Below are 20,963 nucleotides of genomic sequence, written 5' to 3' on the forward strand. Positions count from 1 at the left end.
ATAACTTAGGATTGTATTAAATGCAGCATTAGTATATCTGAAAGTGTAAAAGAAACCACATTGTTTTGAACATTCTAAAGCCTTTATTTAGCATCAGGTGGATTATTTCATTATAACACTTGTTAACTTCAAGACAGCCATTAAAATAACTTACTGGCAGCTACCTAAGGTCCCCTGGAACAGTATCTCAGTCTGGGGTTGGGTGGATAAATACCGTAAGATTAATGTACCCCAATTAAAGGGGCAAAGCTACTGTACAGTAGGTCTCCGTACGTATCTTAAGTACACAGGTGCCTTGCAAACTTGAAGTGCACGAGACCTCTTATTATAGAGTCTGACATTTATAATACAGGAGTACAACTGAATTCTTCTGGTGGCATCTGCCACTGGGAGTTGAAGCATTTAAAAAGGTTTGTCATTATGTAATCGGTGATTAAAATCTCTATTCTAGGGTATTTTTATGAATTGCTAGGTTTTATACATATTTTCAATTTGAACATGTACAATTTAAACACCTTTTAATTCTAGTAACATTAGAGAAAACTGTAAAAGTAAATTCAGAGTGCTAAAATAAGCAAATGAAATACCTTTTCCAGCTTAGAATTTCCAAATCAGGACTATCTGAACGTTCAGGCATTTTTTTTTTTCTTTTAGAAGTGGGAAGGGGTAAAACTGAGAGGCTTAGTATGAAGAAAGGCCATCTTTTCAATGTGGTCTTTGCAAAATGACACCCTTTCTCTATATTTGAGCACATAAACGTTGTATAGGAGAATATTAAACATTTCAAAGTTACATCTAAAACATTCAAGCATAACAGCATAAAAATATTCAAAATAACTTGATTTGGGTTACTATATAATTCCATAAAGCTAAAGTTACATTTAGGTATAAACCTTCAGTAAATATGGCAACAGCAACCATCAAAAGCATAGTCAGCAGTTTCCCAAACCTCCGTATAAAACAGTATTCCAAATAAGTGTGTTTGGATAGCAAAATTACCCATTTTTCCTAAGACTTTCATCGCCGAGATCACCTTATGCCCTACTTTGGTTGGGTGAAATGCAAGTTATCATGAGACGGCTTTGTCTTTTAAGATGAGTAGAAACCAAGGAAGAAAAATTTTAAAACATAGGTTTAAGACTTATTTGTAGATTAGCCAAATGCCCCCAACTTGTCTACACTTTAATAAATGTCAGGCAAATTGAAGTAGTTTCTGTCCCAGTAGCTGCCCGAGTAAATCCAGTCCTGGGCTCCGCTGTAGGGATTAGGACCCTGATGGAACCACCTGTTTAAAGAGAAAAGACAGGACTTACGCAGGAAACTGAGATGACAGGGTAGCCACTGCTTCACTAGCTCACAGATTCCCTACTCACAGCCAGCAGTTCACTTCATTCTGGGGGTTACGATTTCCAAAGAGACTTCTAGGAAGTGTTTGTAGAGAGCGTGTATGCAGAATAATAGTCCAAAATACACAATGACATCATCCAAAAGGTTTATGGATTTTCCATAGCATTTAGCAACAGTTCTTACTTAGCAGAAGCAGGAGTTCCTGTCCAGCAGGGTTGTTAAGAACCAATATATTCGTCTAATTGTTCACATAGGCCCATTACTTACACCTACAGTAGTATGTGAGGTGTGTGATTCAGAATAAATGCCCCCCAAACTCTTAGAAGTTTCTTTTTACAAAGAGCTCAGCGCCAGAGAAGTTGAATAACTTGCCCAAGCTAGCCACCGATATCAAACAAGTCTGGTTTTAAAGACCATGATTTCTTAAATATGCTGTGCTACACATAACCCACTGAAATTAATCTGGTCCAGATCTTCTTGGGTCTCAATTTTCTCCATGCTAATATGGATTCATAGGTTTCACCTCGAGCTTTCAACATCTTAGCCCGTCTTACCTAATTCTAGAAAGAGCTGCCCTAATCTTCTTGCCCTTTACAAAACAAGTCACCTATTCTCACAGTCCCAGCTTTCTTTAGGTAAGTGGAAATGCAAAACTACTTGTTCAAAAGGTTCAGATTCTAATTTGTGTAACATTTTCTAATGTTAGTTTTCAGCGTAATATTTATGTTAACAGTTCCATATGTGTTTGTCATTCTTTCCAAATAAATTGCCTCTAAAAATATTTAACAATTACAGTGAGGTTAGATTTGTTTGCTAAGTCCCAAATGGACCTATTAATCACTACAGCAGCACTAAAAACCCTAAGACAGGAAAAATGCTTCAGATTAGGCTAATTCCTTGAAGGCTGATACAGTAAATGCCCATTAGACCAAGTCTTCTAGACTATTATCATAAAAATTCTTTTTAGTTTTTGGGACTTTTCCCTAATTACAAAATTTTAAAGTCTACTTTAAATGATCAAGATATGTGTCTTTCAGATTTTGGTAACCAAGCTAGAACTATTATAAGGAACTATTATTTGATCAAAGTCACAGAATTTTAATTGTGCTCTACACTGGAATTTGACACAACATTGTAAAATGATTATAAATCAATAAAAAATGTTTTAAAAAAGTCATAATTTTTGTCTAACACGAATAATACAATTTTACCCCTTTTGGTCTCCAAAGTCCAAGCAGTAAAAGCACTTTTGTGGTCAGGCTTAGCAAAATCAAGCATTTCAGAAAAACAGGCAAATCAAAATCAAGGTAATCAAAACCTTAGACCTATGCCACAGGATTTCTTTCACACAAAATGGAGAAGGGGAAAGTCAAATTGCAAAGAGACTTCACACAACGGTAGATGCAACAGCAAAGGATACTTTCCTGCTCACACACAAGCCAAGTTCTCTAAGGGCCACACCTGCAAGGCCTTCCTTCGGGGAGCACTTGTTCTTGGGGAGAGTTCGAACACTGCAGTAAAGGTGAGCATCTCGGACATAATGGTCTGATGCAAAGGACTAGAGTTTCTCTCAACAGCTAGTCTCCTAACTTGGAGAATTCATGTCTGGAAACCTGCTGTTGTCGCTGTACCCACTCCATGCACAAAGAAGTCCAGTTACTTTGTCTTTCTAAAGCCTTAACATTTTAGGCAAGCATGGGCAACAGGAAAGGGGTGGTGGGTGGGGGGAAGATGTCTTTGCTAACTTCTAGGCAATATTTTTGAGTCTACAGAGTCCATGGGTCTATACCAGTAAAATAACATTCTATGGAATACTAAATTCTGCATGGTGCTCATACTGGGGGAACAGATGACTTCACCCACTTATTTTGCCTCATCACCCACCTTCCCTTCAAATCCCGTGTCTACTGATGCTAAGAGACAGGTGTGGAAGAGAGCATGTGCAAGGCTCCAAAGTGCAGCTCACAGATGCTGCGCAGCCTCTGGTTTTCATTTTCAGGCCACCACAGAGCTCTCTAAAGCTCCTTGCTTTCTCAATGTAAGACATTAGCCGACAGTAAAAATTCTTAGTGGACTTTTTGCTTACTTTGCACACTTGAAAATGTGACCACAAAAAGAAAGAAGTTAATAATTAGAAATACAGTACAAAAGTGGGGTTTGAGAGACTAGAAATAATGGTAAAATGCATCAAACCTTTTCAGAACGGATCACAGTAAAGCAACGAGGTTTTTGCCTGAAGGATTAATGAAAGTGGAGGCTCCTTCTAATCACGATCTGAGCTGTACTTGCCCTTGAGTAAGTCGCTTAAATGAAATACACCAGCATTTGGTTTCTTCGCGCACAGGGAAGGGATCTGCAGACTAACGGTTTTCTGGCGGACCTGCCCAAGTTTCAGGGACTCGGGTGTGTGCAGGTGGGAGAGGCCGAGCCCTGCCCCTCAGCCCTCGTCCTACCAGAGCAGCTGTTGCCATGTGTCCTATTTGCAGACTCTGTCTGTGTTCTTTGGCAGCAAAGATTCTGATGCTAGCAAAAAAGTCCAAAAACCACTGGACTAGATCATATTTAAGGTCATTTCTAGTTCTAATAATCGTCTAAGATGCAAAAGGACGATCAAATGACATCAACTAAACCACTGTCAAAATTATGCCCATATTGGCTCTCAAATTTATTTAACAACCGTGAATGGCGGGTCAGTGGCTTCTGTTATGTAATATAAATGTAGAAAATGTTTTTATACCATTCCTATTTACAAGACATTCTATTACTCAATACAAGTGACTACTAAGTAACTCCTGATTCTTAAAAAAAAAAAAAAAAACTTTCAAAACTTGGAGATCAGTTTGTTTCTGAATGGAATCCAAGGTGTTACTTTAATAAACGGCATTTCTGTGACACATCCCGTCCCTCGCGTTTGGAAGAGTAAAGGCCCTGTCTAACCACCCGCGACACTGTGTGGTAACGTGTATGCAAACGGCCCTGTAATTTACTCACACATGTAAGCAAGTGGCTCTGAACCTATTTCTATGCCAAAATCTGTAATTCCAGAGTTTACTTTTCCTCTTAAATATGGAAGGGACAGTGTTTGGCTGGATAAGGAGGAAAGGTCGTCTGCTTAATTGGCATTCACCTGCGATAACTGTGAATATTTTAACCCTAATTTCCAAATAATCTTCTTTCTTTGTACACATCAAACCCCGATAGCTCGACTACTTAGTCAGTGGAAGTTACTTTTCTCCCAGGCAGGGCTCAGCTAGCCCCTCTGCAGTTCACACGTCCGCCCCCTGTGACCCCCAGGACCCCCGGGGCTCAGCGTACCTCGTCTTCCAGTCCTCCTCCGACTTGGACCTGTTCTTGCGGGCCGCTCTCTGCTTCTCCTCAAGTCGCTTTTTTTCCTCACTAGCTTGATCTAAAATAAGCACATCGATGGAAAACAGTTACTCTCCAAGCAGGGAGCAGGCAGGGCAGGAGGCACAGGCACCTTCCGGGGTCAGGTACCAGCACGGCCTCCACTCGTCAGCACACCAACACCACAAACAGCCTGTGCCAAGTGGAACGCGTCCCCAAGCTGGTGAGAGGCAGCGCTGGCATTCGAGACCCAGTCACCTCGCTCTATGGCCTCTGCCCATAACCACCTCTGCATTTACCAGAAGAACTTGCTGGGGGGGGGGGGGCGTTACAATGCTTCAGTGAAAATCAGGTGGAAAAGCTGAATAAATGTGAAATTTTTCTAAATGCTTAGTGAGACCTCCTCACAGGGCTCCTTCGGATTCCATTCCTAAGAAATGCAAACAATTTTCCAAACACCACTGCGCCGCCCCACTGATGTTACAAAGGGAGCGTCCACGGGCTTTGTGAGAACAGGTCTCCCAGCCTTGGCCCTGCTAATACGCTGCACCCCGATTCTTTGTGGGGGACTGTCCTGGGTACGAGGGCACTGAGTAGCACCCCAGGCCTCTACCCACTAGATGCCAGTGGCAGTTCCCCAGATGTGACACGGAAGTCTGCAGACAATGCCCCATGTCCCCTGGGGGAAAACTGCCCCCCACAACCCTCGGCCGCCCCTCTTCGAGAACCACCAAACTGGAAGCAGTGTAAATGTAACACCACGAGACAGAAATGTTATCACTGACCAAGGCCAAGCTCACCAGGTGCTACTGACATTCCAAGACACACAGTGAAATAACTAGTCAGAATGCAGTTGAAAGTTGAAAAGACGCTATTTTCCCCAGTTCCCCTCTGACACATAAGATACGCCTCTGGCCATGTGTAGTATATTCAATTACCATAAAGTATCACTGAGATCATGAAATCTGAGCTACTAAGGTCTACCTCAGATTTTCAAATTCAAAATGAAAGTTACTGAATTTAAACAATTTTAATTTAAAAAGTCTCTAAGAGACTAAAAATACTTGTGCTAACATCCAAAATACTAAATACTAACATACTAAAAATGCTAACAGTCACTAGGGGGAAAACAAACCATCTTCCTCAAAGAAATGACTCTTCGTTGGTGCTGAGTTACCTATTTCTCCATTTTCCATGGCTCTGATGTCAGGCCGTAGCCTGCAGTCCGTCTTAGGAATCACACTCTCCATTTCCTTGTCTACTTCATTCAGAACCATTGCAAAGCTAGTGAAGTTATACATCTGAAAAGAAGCAAAATGTTCAAATTAACACGTACCAGGCAGAGTGCGAAGTGACCGCCCGGGGTGGACACCTGACAAGGGTCTCCCTGTTCTGTGGTGATGACCGTCGGCCTTTCTCAGATCATGTATCTAAGTGTTTTCACCAAAGGGAGCACCATCTGTGGGTATTTGCCGCAGAGAGACCTCAAAGCAGGCCTCCCAGAATAAACACCCTCTATCACTACCACCTGGAAGCGGAGCTGTAAGCAAAATCAAAATTCTTTCTTCCTCATTAAAATCACACTTGCTAGGTCTGGTCGCATCTTCTCGTATTTAACAAGAGTCTGTCTTGCTCCTAAGTAATTATTAAAGAAGGTCCCCCAGAAAGCCCCACCCCAACGCGGCCTCCCAGCCGGACACCAGGGAGAACCGGGCGGCCGCACTGCCCTGGGTCCCAGGCGAGAAGCCCGCAGGGGGACTGGGAAGCATTTCGATGACCGCCGGCCCTCCTGTAGTCGGGAGAGCGCGCCACCAGGGCCCATGTGGACGGTGAAGCCCCGGTCAGCACGCCAGCCTCACCTGGGCAGAGTTCGGAGGCCGCGGGGCTATTCGCCACAGGAGAACGCTTCCAGGGATGACAAACACACTCTCAGAATCTGGCACTGGCATTTCATCCGACTCCTCAGAAGTGCTCATCTGGAAGAACCACCAGATGAACAAGACTAAGACGTTTTAAAAAGAACATCCTTACCACTTGTGAAAGCAGCAGCGTGGACTACATAACATCAGAACATAAACATCATGAGGGCTGTGGCTTCTCATCCTTCATCCTCGGCTTCCATCACAGCGCAGGAGCCGCCACACAAGGGCTGAGGGCGGCCACGTGCCTGAGCCTCGTGAGCTCTGCGTGCCGCCTCGTTCAGCGTCCTGCGCATTCAGGGCATTACTGTTGTCACCAGCACCGTCATCATCAGTCTTTACTATTGTGTTCTAACATTTTTAATGCTTTTTTAAAAGACCAAATAACTCATTTGAGTATTTACTGGAACATTATGAGAGTAAGAAACGGTTACATCCTTGGAGCAGTTAACTAAATGTATCCATGACACAAACCAGCAGGGATCCTGAAAGCATGTGATACAAAGAGGATTTAAAAAGATGTCAGGCCGAAAAGGAAACCCCCATATCCTCTGGCTACCCCGCCTCAGGCAGGGCTGGGCATATTTAGTCCTTATGAAACAAACGTATGAAGACAGATTATTACCACCGTTTTAGATATAAAGAACTTAAGCCTTTAGAGGGTTGTCAATGTTCCCAATGTACAGCTGCCAAATCTAGAACTACAGACTGAGAGATGCAGGTCCAAAAACAGCAGCCAGGAGGGAAGAGCATGGATGATGACAAGCTTCCCGCGGCATCTGAAGACGCATCAGTGAGCTGAGGCAGCCTGGGGCACACGGGGAGGTGAGAGACCGGCCGGGAGCAACTGTGTGAGAATGGTTTCTCTCTGTAAGGGAGGGGTGAGGCCATTCCTCACAGAGGCCCACTGGGGAGGTGCAGAGAACGGGGCGGGACTCTCTGGAACTTCGCCAACGCCCTTCACCGTCCCCCTACCCCACCTCTGTGAATGGAGGGTGCGGCGGGCTCCAGGGCCCTGGACCATTTCCTCCTTTGGCCCCATCAGATCGCAGTCACTGCAAAGAGGTGTCTGCCCCCTTGTCCCCCATGCCCAGGTGAAGGAAAGGCAGCAGGGACACGGGGTTGTGAGAAGGAGCGCACAACAGTGATTTACAGAGAAGCCGCTCATCCACACACCCGTTTTTGAGGAAGGTCAGGGCTTCCCAAACTTCTGTACGTGTCCAAGCGGCCCCAAGTGCCCCAGAGAGCTCGGCGGCCACGCTGGGACAGGCTTGGGTGGACAGGAGGGACCTCAGCGTCTTTACCACAAGCCCCTGACTGCTGTCAACTCATCTGACACGTGGGTGCCACAATGTCCCCATCTTACAAACGAAGGCACTGAGGCAAAGAGAGGGAGGGGATCTGCTTAAGACTGAACTACTCGGAAGCGGTGGAGGAGGATTCTAGCCAGTTTGCGCTCAAACCGAGACATGGGTCACTAGCAAGTCACCATCCTCCCGCGCTCCCTGTGCAAACAGGTGCGACCTTTCCTGAGCTCACAGTGTGCTGAGCGGCCCGGCCCTGGGGCCCTGCAGTCAGAAGTGTGGGCCCAGCCCCTGGGAGGTCTGTCGGGACAGTAACTGTCCCGGTAGGAAGCAGCTCACTAAGAGGGGGGGCAGCCGTCCAGGAACGACCCCATCCCCTGCGATGCTCTCAACTTCAGGGATTTCGTGACAAGGAAGAGGGCAACGATACTGTGGAGAGGCATGAAAACGGAAGGCGGTCACTCTGGGTGAATGTCAAATTGTCAAACGATCTCAACTTCCAATGCACAGAAACAAAGCGGAGGAAAAGAACACTTGTCTCACTAAGGCGAACTCCAGCCTTCCAGGGCGACGTGAATTCAACGCTGCACGTGCAACCGCACGGCGCACACCCACACTCTGTGTGAGACTACATCAAACATCACGACCAGAGCAGATGATCTGTGCACTGAGAAGGGTCTAGGGGAAACACTACTGCATCAGCAACAAGTATAAAAAGGTCACACGGGGACCCACTCACAGGCCACCTCCACAAGGATCAGCACAAATTTAAAGAGGCCAGTGACTCCTTCGATACCGCCTTATGGGATGTTCACCTGTTTGCTGTTCTTCTTCTCTTCGGTATTTTTCTTGTCATTTTTTTTGTAAGCGTCAAATGTGGCGGGGTCAACACTGTACAGACATTCTGTCCACTTCCCATAGAGGGCACAGAGCTTCTTTTTGCTGTCAAGAGAAACTGATGTTTAGCCAAAAATTAAACCGGTGTTTTGCTGTAACTGAGTATTGTTACAAAGATGCTTATGAATCAGATTCTTTAAAGAAATCTTTCTTCCCTGCAGAAGAAAGTTTTTTTCTATTTACTGAAAGTGGCAGGTAATGGGAGATTTTAGTAATGACATTTTATTTAGTGAAGTAATTTAGTGAACTATATACTACTCAACATTTAAAAGGGAAACTTTACCTTTTATCTTGAATGAAGCCTTCAACTTTATGTAATTCCTTACCAAAAAGGCCGCACGGCTTAAAATTCAACACACACTTGTCCCCAGTCCTACAAAGGAGACAGTAAGCTCAGGTTACCATTCAGCACGTGAGCAGCGGTAGGGGACAGTGACCACGATCACCTTTCTGGCAGCAGCTGCTGTTTACTGATTTTCCAAGCCATGCCAGGCTCCAGGGTTACCATGATTAATCCATAATCAGTACTGGCCCCACCGTGAAGAAAAGGTAACCAAGGCTCGTAAGGAATAAGCGACTTGCTGCTATGGAATGAATGTCCCCTGAATGCACACAGTGAAGCCCTAAGCTCCCGCGTGAGGGCACCTGGGGGTGACTGGGTCAGAAGGGTGGAACCCACATGAACGGGATCAGCGCTCTTACAAGAAGAGCCGGGGAGATGATCTCTCTCTGCCATGTGACCATCCGAGAAGATGGTCAGACCAGGAAGAGGGCCTTCACCGAACAAATCTGCCAGCACCCTGCCCTGGATGCCCAGCCTCCAGAACCCTGAGTAATCAGCTTCCGCCGTGAGCTGCCCATCTGCAGTGACTTGCTCCAGCAGCCGAGCCGACCAAGAGGCTGAGACACTTGCCTAAGGTCACAAAGTAGGATCTGACCCCAACTCTCCCTAACTTTTATGTTCCTCCTACCGTCTGCCCACGTGCGAACACCACAAACTAAGCAATGTCAGCAAAATGAGCGGAGGGAGGTGGGAATGAAGCCTCACGAGGCTGCAGAAGCATGGAGCTCGCCTGTCTCCCCAGCCAGACACTATAATACCAACTCTGTCCATTAAACGGACAGGCTTCTATTTACTCTGGAGTTACACCGCCTGGTTCTTAAACTGTCATCAGTGTCTACTAGAGTGTTTGAAAAAAGACCACTGGGACCCTCTGATGACAACTGAGGGGACAGGTGAGGACCCTGAAGAGTCTTACTTGTGGTTTGTGATCTCCACGTTGCCGTACTGCTCAATCCAGAGTTTGCCCACAATGATATTATGGACACAGCAGGTGGGATTTGTCCACGTGTATGCCTCATTGTGTCTAAAAAACAAAAAGAAAATCAAAGCCCAGGAAAATCAATGAGAAGTGTTACTTGGTTTAAAAAGTGCACTGGCCTCAAACGCCATGACTCAGCATAACAAATCAGACTGCAGGAGATGACTGCGTTCTAAGACTTTACAACTCGATCGGTGTTCACTCACAGTACAGTAGGTGTCATTGGATGACTCTTGTTTCTTAAAAGGATGCAAAAGCTTAAGAAAAAATTCTGTAGTTCCACCAAACTCCAAATAAACTATGTATATAATCATTTTAAGCATTCAAAAGTTTGGTGGGAACGTAAAAAATAAAATCAGAGGTAGAAGAAAAAAAAAATGAAGGTCTATTTAGTACTTTGCAGAGAGAGAGCGTGCCTTCCAGCTCACCAAAGGGAAAACTTGTGTATGTGAATAAGCTCCAATTCTACACATCCTTTGCCTTCGAAAACATGCTGTACACCTTTATATATTTGTTTGAATTTATTTTTAATTTACAGACAGTAAAATTCACTTCTGTTGGTGTATATAGTTCTGTGAGTTTTAACACAAGCACAGATCTTTATAACCACCACCACCATCAGGTTATAAAGCAATTCCATCACCCTCCCCACAAACTCCCTCATGCTGCCCCTCGGCAGTCAATCCCTCCCCACCCCAAATTAACCCCTAAACAACTCATTTGTTCTCCACTGCGATTGTTTTGCATTTTCCAGAATGTCATATAAATGGGCTAATATGCTATGGAACTTTATGAGATTAGCTTCTTCATTTGTAATGCATTTTCAATTCCATGTATCAATAATTTGTTCTTTTTTATTTCTGAGTAGTATTCCACTGTATGGATGTACCACAGTTTAATCACTTACTGAAACCACTGAGTATGTTTTTCTGTGCTTATTTGCCATTCATCTATCTCTTTGGTGAGGGATCTATTCACATCTTTTGCCTAGTTTCTTACTGGGTTGTTTGTTTTTTTATTGTTGAGTTTAGAGAATTCTTTCAATATTCTGCATACAAGTACTTTGTTGATATGATTTGCAAATAATATCTACCCATCTGTAGCTTGTCCCTTCATTCTCTGAAGTGTTTTCCACAGAGCAAAAGTTTTTCATTTTGATAAAATAATCTAATTTATCAATTTTGTCTTTTCTAAACTGTGCTCTGGTATTGTCTGTAAGATGTCATCGCCTTATCCAAGGTCATAAAGATCTCCTATGTTCTCTTCCAAAGAAAGTACATTAGATTTTAGTTTATGATCTATTTTGAGTTCATGTTTATTTAAGGTGTGAGATGTAAGTTGAGGTTCATTTTTTAAACATGGGCATGTCCAACTGCCCCCACACCATCTGTGGAAAGGACTGTATCATTCTTCACTGAAATTGTGTCTGTGCCTTTGTCAAAAATCAATTGACCACATTTCTGTGGGTAGGTGTTGGGACTCTCTTCTCTGTCCCACTGATGTATGTGTCTGTCCTTTCGCCAATACCACACTGTCTGTAGGTAGCCTTTTTCATTTTGTTGATGGTTTCCTTTATTGTGTGTGCTCCTTTATTGTTTGATGTAGTCTCACTTGTTTATTTTTGCTCCATTTTATCTTAAAACAGATCCAAACACACACCACAGTGGAACATCAAGTTAAACTTTTTACATATACATCTAGGCTGATTAACAGTGGCTCCTGCCAGGCTCTCAAATTCTTTTACATGAAGGCAGGTAACTTACACTTTGTAAAAGTGGTTTCTTTTTCTCCAGCTTTTGAACAAGGCCGGGTCTGTGTGCACGTGTATGTACTTATGAGCAGGTACACAGGAAAAAAGTTAAAGTCTTGACTGCAACTCACTCAAGGAGCTCCAACGTGATGGTTCCTTTGGGTTCCGCTTCTACACTCTTCCCCCAGAACTTCAGTTTGGGATAAATTGAGCCATGAAAGATGAAATCATTGTTTAATCCTTCAGCATGAAATGCACTAATAGGTGGGTGATGGCTGACCTGCTCGGAGATGAGTCTGAAACCAAGGTCATCTCTTGAGGTTAAAAAAAAAAAAAAAAGCAACACTGTAATTAACTCTTTCATAGAATGTGTACATTATTGTCATTTCAGTCAAAAAGCAGTTACAGTATTATTAAGGAGACAGATTTCACAAAGTAAACAATTCTGTTATCATCCTGATGACTAAAGAACAACATATGAGACCTGCAGGAATGCAACCCTAACTCCAGTGCTATGAGAAATCTCACTACTTAAACATATTAAGTAGCACTCATGTGAACAGGGGTGATTTTCATGAATTGACCATATTAGCTGTGGAAATTTAAAACTTATCATTCCATTTATATTAAGATAGAAGAATCTAATGTGTCCCCTTCTTTCAAACATCTAGGGAATGAATGAGACCAAAGCTTGTGGAGGGAAGAGGAAGACTCAGAAAAACTAAAGTCAAATAAATTCCCTAATTGTGTGGAAAGAAGCAAGCTACAACGGGCAGCCAGAACTGCACCCGCAGATAAAGTCACTGCCTTTCTGCCAACAGTATACGTTTATGCTAATATATTTTATATATTAAGAAAAAAATCATGTCTTCTGGTCTACAAAAGGAGAAAAGGATGATAACTGATCCTACATGATCAGAATACTGACATTCTTATCATTACTATTAATAACGGTTCATTTTAAAATGTTTCCATATTTTTATATAGTCTCTAAAACAGTAAGTACCATAGAAACAAGCATTAAAATTGTTAGCTTTCTCCAGTCATCCAAAATGTTGGTAATGCTCAAAAAATGTATTTTCAAATGAAAACATAACATTTTTATCTGGAAAGCTACATAAATTATGCAGATTCAACTACCTGCCTGGAATAGAGTGAAAGAGCTTACCGAACTAACTCATAAGTCTCTCCCAGAAGTGGGTTGAAAGGCTTTCCAGTGCGTTCCCACTGAGAAGCAACAGCGGACACAGCGAATGCAGCCACACACTGTGCGAGAGAGCATTAGGAGAAGTTAAAAATAGCCCAGCTTGCGCCTCATCTTTATGCAACTGAAATTTTGCTGAAGACAGTAATTTACAAAACAATTTTGAGGCATTTAATTAATTTGTATTTTTGCCTTGGCTTAATAAGCAACTTAACAAGTAAATGTGGACATTCACAATGCAAACTGAGTCTCTTCCTATCGGTCATTCCCAACCACGGTTTTTGTAACACCTCGAGAGTGCTACAACTTCTCTCAAGGACTTAAAAAAACTCCCAAAGCCCAAATTACTCTTAATTCCTTTAAAATTTCTAAAAAGTACAACCTTTTAGGAAAGGGGCAAAGATATAAAACTAAAATTGGTATCAAGTCCAGTGAGGTTGGGAAAAGTTGATTTATATAAATGAAAGAATAGAAAGACTCCACTTAGAATGCTATCGCTTTGTTTGAAGGAAATCTACTCTACTCTCCCCATCCATTTACATCGCATAAACATCTTCTCCTCAAAACAAAATTAAGTGCAATTCCTGGTTGTCTTGTTTTAACCTATAGCAGTTATGTGTCTATTTATAAACACACATGTGCATAAATACACATATTTATGTGTGTATGTACATTCATTCCTTCCTGGAAACACTCTGAAAGGGTCTGAAACAAAGGTTGAATTTTCTCTACCTCGAACACAATGATATTTTCTAAAATGAAGACTCAGAAACAGCTCACCAGCATCTGGGTTTGGTTTTGGACCACGTTTTGCTTCTCTTGGAATTCTCACTGGTCTTTCCACTATGGCGGCACTCTGACCACAGGGTGGCGGGGGGAGGAACACAGAGGACGCTCCAAACATGCTGATTATGTTTTAATACCATTTCCCAACCTCACAATGGACTCCACATGAATTTTGTGTTTGTGTGTTGGGGTGGGGGGTAGGAGAGAGGTGGCAGAGAAGTCTTTCTAAGACTTAAACCTTTTCAAGTGCTTGCCTGACACATACCTGCATCCTTTCCACAGGATCAGCAAGAGAACTGGCCTTGTGGATGAGGTATGTGTGCTCCATATACTCAGTGAGTCGCTGAAGGAAGCTCAAAGGCTCATTAAATATAACTGGCATGGTGATCTTGGAGAGTTCCTAGTTAACGAGAAAATGGAAACTGTGATGTCCAACACACACAGCAAGCTCCTCTGCGGCCGCCTTTATGTAACATGTTCCTGCAAAGGAAGTCGTGGAAAACAGCAGCCCATGAAATTTAATTAGGATCAGTTCAGCTTCACAAATCTTTCCAGAACACCTAACAATATGGATGGAGTATATTGTTCTAGGCCTTGAAGGAAATACAAAGACTACTCAAACATTTTCCTTGGCTTCGAGGAGCTCGCGACCAACTGGAGAGCAATGAGGTGAGGAGGATGAGTAAGTCTGCCTTAGATCAGATATGGCACATAAAGGTGATGGCACACAGAGACCAAAAATCTTCATAGTAGTTTCTAAGAAGCACCACAGATACCATTTTTGTAGATATTTTTCCTAAGAAATTTCAGGCTATTTCTGACTGAGAACATCGAGGTTTTCTGAGCACACCAAATCTACTATACATTGTGAACTGGGGTACTAGAAGACTATTGTGTATTTCACAGAAGAGGTTTTAAATTCTGTCTGCTGGAATGACATAATCATAGTAGACTTCCAAAGATAATCTGATGATTGGGCAGGGGTCTCTGGCCCAGAAGAGAAACCTTTCAACTCTGTTTACCTTATCCTGCCAGCAAATAAGAGCACCATGAGAGCTTTAAAAAAAATTCATTAGGTAACAAACTTATCTTGGTTTTCTCTGGAATATTCTGATGGTCTTCCCGAACTTCCACGTACCATTATTTACCTTCCCTGTGGGAATAAGATTATGTTTCACAAAGCCTGCTGATGGTTCGTTCACATGGTCGGGGAACATTCGCAAGGCGCCATCCAGGTTGAATGCCACCTGTCTTAGTTCTGACTTTCCCCCTCCCCAAACATTCACATTCTTACCAAACTGCACAACTGAAAATAAAGTAACCCCCACAAAACTATAACCAGAATGTATTAAAAAAAAAAAAACAAACAAGAGCTGATTATCATAAAGTACTGCAGAACACAGACAGACATGTAGCAGCTCAATCTAGGTAAAAGAAATGGTAGGTTTATTGCTGCCTCACGGGAGGACAGGAGGAAAAGGAATGTACAAAACGATAAAGAAAACAAAGCTCCACTATATACACCCTGATATCTCGGGAACTGCAGAACTTCACTGCTGGGGCCAAGTTAAGGGAGCTGGGGCTGCCAAGGCTTGTCTTTACTGAGATGTCTCAGGCTTTCCTTCTACTTAAAAATTATCTTCATTGGTTTTTTTTCCTTAAAAAAAAAGCTAACAGAGGAATACATAATTCTCAATAATGGAAGTAAAACACACAAATACTCTTCTTATCAGAGGCAAAGTACCACCAACAGTTTGGGCCACACTGCTGTGTATTTTCACACCCGTGTGCGTACACACACACATCTTACTGGATATTTTTTAATGCATGGGATCTACTCCATGTATTGACTCATTGTTTGTCTTTTTTTGCTGTTACTGGGTCGTGGCTGCTTACACACATGGATGGCACCTCACTGAGTCCATCAAGTCCTTTGTCATTGCTGCATTGTGTAAACAAAAGACCTCAGAACCAGACTGAGTTCCTCTGTGAGCTTTGTCATTTACTAACTGTGTGATTGTGGCCAAGTTAAACTCTGCCAGTTTCCTTCTCCATGACATGGTGCTAACATAACAGCATATATGATATAATCTACCACAAGGCCTTGTTGTAAGCCTAATAGCTGCACAACACTTACGTCAGTTCTGGGCACATGAGGAACCGCTATATGTACTTGCTAATTTTTTTTTTAAAGTCTATATAGATATACCATGAACTATTTAATTGTATCTTTTAGAACATGAGCAAATATGGTTCTAGAGTAAACTTCTGTTAAGTGGGGTTTCTGGGTCAAAGGTGTGTGCTCATTTAAAATTTTTAGTTACTACCAAGCTGAGTGCCTTCCAAAAGCCTTCATCAATCTGTACTCCTACCAGTGCTGCTTGGAAGTTAGATTTGCTTTTCACATCAAAGGGACGGGCACTATTTCCAATCTGTCCATTCAGTTCTGTTCACTCTTTTTCAAACAGATACTTAATTGAAGAATACTCAAATGCAATGGTGCTGAGCAGGTCACTTACAACTTTAGCATGAAGATGAAAAGACAACAGTATTAAAAATAATTATAAGTACAGTAATTTGTTAATGGATACACTATGTAAAAAGATATAAACTGTAACACCAAAAACAAAAAATGGCAAGGAGTATAAAAATGTGAAGTATTTGTATATGTTTGAAGTAAATTTGTTATCGGCTTAAAATAGGCTATTCTAACTATAAGATGTTTTATGTAAGCCTCAAGGTAACTACAAAGCAAAAAACCTACCGTAGGTACACAAGATACAGGAAAAGGAAACAAAGCATACTAAGTACAGAAAAATCACATCACAAAGGACAAAAGCAAGAGTAAAGGAACAAACGGATTGCAAAACAGCCAGAAAACAATGAACAAAATAGCAACAGAAATAATTAAAATAAATCCAGAAATAAATCTATGCATTATGGTCAATTAATTTTTGACAGAGGAGCCAAGAACATACAATGGAAACAACCTAAGTATCCATCAACAGATGAATGGATCACGAGAACGTGGGGGGTATATATATACATATGTGCATGAATATATATATGTATGAATACTACTCAGCCTTCCAAAGAAGGAAATCCAGCATTTGTGACAGCATGGACGAACCTGTAGGGCCTTATCGTAAGTGAAATAAACCAGACAAAGATAAACTGCACGGTATCACATGTGTGTGAACCTTGAAAAAAAAAAAAAAAAAGTCAAACCAATAGAAACACAGAAGATTGTTGCCAGGGGCTTCAGGGTGGAGAAGAACATGGAGAAGTTGGTATGAGTATAAACGTACAGCTTTAAGATGAATTAGGTCTGTAGAACAGGGTGACATTACCACAGCTGATAACACTGTCTTGTATTAATGAAATTTGCTGACAGTGTAGAACTTAAATGTTCTCACCGAAAAAAAAAAAGACAAATATACGAGGGGATGGATGTGTTAATCAACTTGATGGGGGAATCCTTTTACAATATACATCTTGATGTATACTTTAAATATCTGTCAGTTAAACCTTAAAAAAAAAAACCCACCAAGATCATCTCTTCTAAAGCAACTGCTATATAAAATATGCATATAGAAATAAAATTGTTTCAAAATATCTTTTGAAAATATTTTAATTTAGGGGGTGGGAGAGGGATAAATTAGGAGTTTGGGATTAGCAGATATAAACTACGATATATAAAACAGATAAATGACAAGGTCCTATGGTGTACAGCACAGGGAATTATATTCAGTATCCTGTAATAAATCATAATGGAAAAGAATATGAAAAAGAATATATATATGTATGTATAACTGAATCACTCTGCTGTACACTAGAATCTAACACAACACTGTAAATCAACTATACTTCAAAAAAAAAAGTTTCAAACAATTTTAATTTAGCACCTACTAGGTGCCAGACACTGATCAAAAGCCTTTTTATAGCCAGCCCTGACCTAGAATGCCCTGCTCTCTTCCCTTAACTGTTGTATATCCCACCCAGTAGGATTTCAAGGCCCAGTTCAAGTCTCTCCTCCTCAACTGTAACTCATCAATTTCCCGCCTCTTCCAGCTCCAGAAGTACCAGAATCTGTACCTGGTTAACGGATACGGAGCGTCAGTCCTGCGAGAGGGGAAGAGCTCTGCGGGTGGACGGTGGTGACAGCAGCCAGATGTGACTATGCATGTGCCACTGACCTGCCCACTTAAAAATGGTCCAATTGGTATGATGTGTATTTTACCCCAATTTTTAAAAGAAAAAAGGAAAAAAAGGATAGGAAAGAATGGGCTCTGAGAGCAAAGGCCCCTTGCTACCTAGTGCTTGTCTCAGAGTCCCTCCCCTCTCCCCAAAGTGGGGACTTCACTCTGTACCTCACAGGGCTTGTAAGAATCAGATGAATTCATTCACACCAAACACTTAGAACAGCGCCATGCATGTGTTCAGGAGCAATAAATGCTGGCTGTGATCATTACTATTACTAAGACACTCAGAGCGCCCGTCCCCCAAGTCTGTGCACAGGCCAGGTGGCTTCAAGGGCTGGTACCTCATGCTGTCGCACGGGCAGCCGAGCTGCAAAGCAGCTACGAGCGCAGCGTGGCTGACGAGTTCCAAGGGGGCATCTCTGTAGCCTCCACTGTGGGGGCTCTCACCCGGGCCAGAGGTCCCATCCGACTGTCAGGTGGCAGGGTTCGCTCGGTGGTGACATGAACTCTGGCCCCTGACTAGTATGTGACATAAACTGTGCCATTTCTGGCTCAGCTCTTGTTTTCCACATGTCACTCTGTTGTGCACAACTGCAGGGTGGGATTTATTTTAAAGGAATTTAAAGGATTTATTCATTAAAGGAATAAAGAACTTTACCTGTAAGTTTGACTCTGGATTCCCCCGCCCCAAACACTAGAATGACTGTTAAACACTTGCTGAGGGTGTAAACGAGGTGCTGGGGTGTGACACTGCACCTCAGCCCTTCTGTGATTACAGCGGATCAAATGAACCCCGGCCTGGGGACTCCATCTTCCGTCTCTAAAGTGACGCTGTATACATTGCTATACCCTCATATACACCCCCTGAGAAAATATACAGGCAAGAACGGGGCAGTCAAGTGTTTCCTGGCCACTGGCTGCTCAACACCAGTTAACTAGACTTCATATGAGTTAGCAAGTCAATGAAGAAGTGTATGGTACCCACTCTGGACAACAAGGCACAAAGGACATGGTTTTACAGTCAATTTAATGGGAAGACTATTTTTTCACCATTTGAAAAGCTCCCCAAATTCTAAGAGGTTCTTTGAATACAATTTTGTAATCTAGAATAATTTAACCACCATCCTGCTTCTTTTAGTAACTCAGAACATAAGCATTCAAGGAAATAAAAAGGCACGCTTCTGGCCCAGGTAACAGACAGGGAGTGGGAGGGGAAGAAAAACCCCTGAGAGGACATATACACGCATAGGTCCAGATCCCATAAAAACAGCTTTGCTCAGAAGAGTCTAACACGTTATTTAAAATACAGCAATGGACTTGCAGTTTCATTGCGTCTGTCAGTTTGTAATTATTATTAAATAATCTTACGATTATTATAATTGCTAAAATCTACACTTTCCTGGATATGTAATGAGAAACTCAAGTGATACAAACTGTACTTCCCTCCTGGAAATTCACAGAGACACCATTTTTTACTTAAAATACAATTAAGTTTAGTATTGGGTTCTCTAGATATTGTACAGAACTAATTAGTGCTGCATGTATTCCAGTAACAGGAAAAGCAACAATGCATATGATGAAGGTCAAGTTTCAGGAAGAAACATGAGCTAGAATTACTTTTATCATGGAGAGCTTCAGTCAGCTGGAAAAATTAAGTATTTATGCCAGGCAATTCTACCTTGTGACCCAGCTAAAAGCAACGTTTAAATTTATCCATGCAAATTAATAGCAACCAATGATGAAACTGAAGAAACTCTTAATTGCAGCTGCTCATCAGCTGACAAACTGAGAAGGAAAAAAAAGAGCGAGAAAAGGCCACTCTGTCACTTGAGCACTATATGAACCACCCAAGGGCAAGGCGCAGTTTGATCCCACCTGAAATGAAAAATACTTTATATATGTAACGCCTAGCATCGTAATGCCCAAGTGTGCAAACATTTAAGACCTGGGTTAGAGATAAAAGCTCAGCTTAGGTCTTAAGCTAAGTCAGCCAGGAGTGCAACCCAAGCTCTTGTAAGGCTGCCAGGCTCTTCACTGACAGTCTGCTACTGGCAGCGTCTTGGCTCTACTCCTCGGATGTGCCTTCTGCAACGTGAGGCTGGCACCGGATCCTTCCTGCACACCAGCCCTACCTCCCACAGCCACCAGAGATGTGCTACTCAGCACCCCCTCCACAAGAGGTCCCCGCCATCTGAATCTCCCTGGCCACGCCCACAGCAGTCACACCAAGACCTCATAGGACAGCCCTCCTGGGACTCCTCTGGGTGAGCAGCAGCGTGAAGAAGCCTGCTGCCTCGTGCCTTTCGCTGTTGGTTACACCACTGTTCCTCGGCTCTCACAGACCAGCCCAGGGGACACAACTCCCAGAAGGGAAAGCGGGGGGTGTCTGCCTGTGAACTGAACCACACTTTGGGAACCGGGGTGCAACCAGTAGTAAAAACAGGTCGAAAAAGACATGAAAAGCTTTGAGGAAAAAGATAAACAGATATTCCTTTCCTATTCTTCCTTGTCTAGCAGCTGAGTACTTCCTGAGTTGGGAGGCCATGTCCTCCTGCCCGACAACCTCTGGGTGGGAATGTGCCAGAGCAACTGAAGCCGTGGCTGGACTCGTGGACGAGATCCACAGTCTCCACGCTGCACTCACTCAAGGTAGCCAATGGCCGTCCAGCTGATATGTGCACTTTCAGGAAATGGACTTCCAGGTGCTCGCCCTACAAATGCACTCCTACCTAAGAACGGGCAGCCCCAAGAGCGCACCTGCACTGGACATCATGCTATTGCTCTTTTCCCAATTCTCTTTTTACAAATGCCCTTCTTTTATTGGGGAGGGACGAAGACACCCCTTATATGATCCTAAATATCAGAGTACAGGAGTCTTGCTCAAGTG

General features: G+C 42.7%; 1 protein-coding gene across 4 annotated transcripts in view; it reads right to left on the minus strand.

Moving 5' to 3' along the window:
* Positions 1-63: 63 nt before the first annotated feature.
* OSBPL1A (oxysterol binding protein like 1A) overlaps positions 64-20,963 on the minus strand; it is a 146,449-nt gene continuing 125,549 nt past the window's right edge. For all 4 annotated transcript variants that reach the window (XM_032467154.1, XM_032467151.1, XM_032467152.1 and 1 more), the window contains 10 exons: positions 14,140-14,274; positions 13,053-13,150; positions 12,016-12,198; positions 10,072-10,179; positions 9,096-9,185; positions 8,731-8,857; positions 6,552-6,668; positions 5,870-5,993; positions 4,663-4,753; positions 64-1,285 (listed from right to left, as the gene is read on the minus strand). In XM_032467154.1, the coding sequence (XP_032323045.1) occupies positions 1,183-1,285; positions 4,663-4,753; positions 5,870-5,993; positions 6,552-6,668; positions 8,731-8,857; positions 9,096-9,185; positions 10,072-10,179; positions 12,016-12,198; positions 13,053-13,150; positions 14,140-14,274 (1,176 nt within the window). In that variant the 3' untranslated portion in view covers positions 64-1,182. The remainder of the gene's footprint in view (positions 1,286-4,662; positions 4,754-5,869; positions 5,994-6,551; positions 6,669-8,730; positions 8,858-9,095; positions 9,186-10,071; positions 10,180-12,015; positions 12,199-13,052; positions 13,151-14,139; positions 14,275-20,963) is intronic.

This window comes from Camelus ferus, chromosome 24 (genome assembly GCF_009834535.1).
Source record: "Camelus ferus isolate YT-003-E chromosome 24, BCGSAC_Cfer_1.0, whole genome shotgun sequence".
NCBI lineage: Eukaryota > Metazoa > Chordata > Mammalia > Artiodactyla > Camelidae > Camelus > Camelus ferus.